General features: G+C 25.8%; 1 protein-coding gene across 1 annotated transcript in view; it reads right to left on the bottom strand.

The window, feature by feature from the left end:
- Positions 1-1,219, bottom strand: part of LOC107632249 (anti-sigma-I factor RsgI6-like) — a 3,868-nt gene extending 2,649 nt beyond the window's left edge. The window contains exons 1-4 of the mRNA XM_021117137.1: positions 1,160-1,219; positions 795-1,014; positions 533-699; positions 337-435 (exon numbers count right to left, since the gene is read on the bottom strand). Coding sequence (XP_020972796.1) covers positions 337-435; positions 533-699; positions 795-1,014; positions 1,160-1,219 — 546 coding nt within the window. The remainder of the gene's footprint in view (positions 1-336; positions 436-532; positions 700-794; positions 1,015-1,159) is intronic.

Genomic DNA, 2,957 nt, shown 5'->3' with positions numbered 1-2,957 from the left:
AGCCGTTACTTTATTATAATTAAAATGTATAATGATATCTAGTAAACTTAATTAATTAAGGGTATTGATTAGGAAAATATTTTTTTATAGTAAAGATTTAAAACTGCATAATACATGAAATTTTTTTTTATAATTATCACCTATTCAAGATGGTTGACATAGTCCAATGGTAAGAGAATTTTTTTAATAATTGTCACCTATTTAAAATAGTTGATACTGCAAAAGAAAAATAATTATATGACATAAACTCCTTTCATACTAACTAGGTATTAACTTCTATATAATAAAATTATATAGATAAACAAAAACAAAAACTATCAGCAAAACAATGTTTACCTTTTCAATATTGTAATCTTGATGAGACTTCCATTCCTCTTCTGTGAAGGGTTGTAAGGAAACGCTGTCCACCCATATTTCCACATCAGTATTCTTGCTCTACAATACACAGTTCAGCATTTTCTTCATCAAATTAAAAAATAAATAAAAATAAAAAATTAATATCTGTTTTTAGAAATTTGAACAATAATATTACTTCAAAATAGAGTTTAGCAATTCCTGATGTATCTGTTGTGAGACCACCCTTTATCATAGACCAGCAATTAGACTTAGCAATTGTGGCACCAGCAAATTTTATCCCTTTCCTTGTTTTAACCATTGCTGTTACTTCAACATTATTTCCCTCATTCACTTGTATCCAAGCTTCACCAAGAACAAAATCAAGTTAATTAATTTCTTGATATTTCATTAATATAAAACCAAGACAATTTATTTTAGTACAAATTTATTAAATTTACCAGATAAAGCATAGTGCTTGTTCTTTTGCAAGAAAACCTTCTGGGAGACACTATCATAAGTTTGCTTTCTTTCAAGTGCCACAATGTATTTGTTCCCTAATGATTCTCTATGTTGTATTGCTGATTCACCAAATTGAATCCAACCTTGTGATCCATTATTCAGTTCTGGGTTTTGGATGATTCCTCCATTGTACTGTGGCTTATGAGGGTGTGTCAAACACTGAGGTGGAAATTGATGAAAACATTAGGACCCACATAATTAAAGTTATGTGTAAATGTAACAGTGACATTAACAGTAAGGTCCTATCCTAGAAAATATAAAATTTAACAAAAAAAAAAAAGGGTTGTTAGAGGGAAGGACTTACTTCAATGCTGACAGTGTGATCATAGGATAAAGCTTCAGCTCCAAAACCTAGTGTTGTCATATTCAAATACAGTATAGTAGTAAGTAGTTTAGTACTTTGGTGCTATGTATTTTGACTTAACATTAATATATGTTCTTTAATTAGTAACATATAAGAATTAAGAGGAAAATCAAATACATCACAGCATAGCAGAGCTTTGATCGTTAGGAAGTACAGCTGAATTGAGAGAATAAACAATTATTAAAAGAATAATAATAATTGAAAGTTGAACATTATTGTAACTAGGATAATAATAATAATAATAATAATAGTACTAGTAGTAGTAATATTAATAAACTAAAGTCTTTTCGATTTGCTGAAGAGTTTGAGTGACACTATTTTGATTTAAATTTTTTTTATATAATTGAATGTTTATGATAGAAATTAAATCACTGATGAAACGGCATAAAAAAATTCTAACATTTTAAATGAAATAATCATCTAATAACTACTATACGAAACTTTATTTGATGTTTGAGCATGTAATTATTATTATTTTTATCAAAGAATGCAAGTATTTAATTAATTTATTTTTTTTATAATAACCAAGAAGCAAAAAGCGACGGAGATGTAGTAGAAAGAAATAACTTTACAATGATTAACTTAAATCAAATAAAATCAAATTTGATTCTAATAATAAATTGGATACGTAATAAATTATTTGTACATCAATTCAAATCAGATTCTTTTACAATTATTCCAAACATTTACTAGATGTACAAACAATTACTTAATTTCAGTTCTCTACTTACCTTTCAAAAAAGTTTATTTAAAGTGTAATTATTCTATTAGTCTTATAATTTTACTAAATTTTTAGTTAGGTTTTTATATTTTTTTTAATTTCAAAATTATTTTTTCAATTCATATACATAATAATTAAAAAAAAAAAGTATACAAGACTAGCTAACTAAAAAGAAAACACGATAAGCAGGTTTAAATAATTACATTGAGTTAAGGGAAGAATTAAAACAAGTACCTTTTGAGAGAGATAAAAGAATAAAAGTAAAAAATAAAATAAAAATATTAATCAGCAAACTTATTATGATGGTAGTGATATGTGTTTTAATTTATTTTTTTTCAAAAGAAGCAAATCATNATATTTTAAAAAAATTATTATATTAGTTTTAAAATATATATATATATATATATATAAATTTAATTAAAAATTAAATAAAATTATAAAGACTAATAGAATAACTAAATCGTAATAAAATTATGATAACGGTGATGTCAGGTGATGGTGACAGGCGTAGTCATATTCATATGGTAATTAAAGCTTTAATTTGCGTAGGAGACAAGAAAAACAAACCTGCAAAAAGGATGATGCATAGCAGAAGAATAAGACTCAAGTTTTTGTCTCTCTTCATCATAGGCATGTTTAATTCGCTGCCTTCCCTTACTCTCTAGTCTCTTCTCTTAATTATGAGGCTCTAATAATCCAATGAGAATAAAATAATAAAGAGAATTAAATAAATTCAAAAAAGCAAAACATATGTACAAATAAATTCAAATAAATAAATAAAGGAGAGAGCTCCTAAAAAGATTAAACCATACCACTACCAGGATTGAAAAATTGAGTTGTTGGTGATGAGTGATGAGCAGTGAAGAGTGAAGAGTGATTTCACAAACTGTGCCAAAATCTTTTGTTCCTAAGCATATATATATTAATAAAACATAAATAATATGGTGCATTTAAGTGAAAATATGTCGATTTTGTTTTTTGTAAAAGTATTTTAGAAGCGTACCATTTGACATTTGA

This window comes from Arachis ipaensis, chromosome B03 (genome assembly GCF_000816755.2).
Source record: "Arachis ipaensis cultivar K30076 chromosome B03, Araip1.1, whole genome shotgun sequence".
Classification (NCBI taxonomy): Eukaryota; Viridiplantae; Streptophyta; class Magnoliopsida; order Fabales; family Fabaceae; genus Arachis; species Arachis ipaensis.
This window is presented reverse-complemented; position numbering and strand designations above follow the sequence as displayed.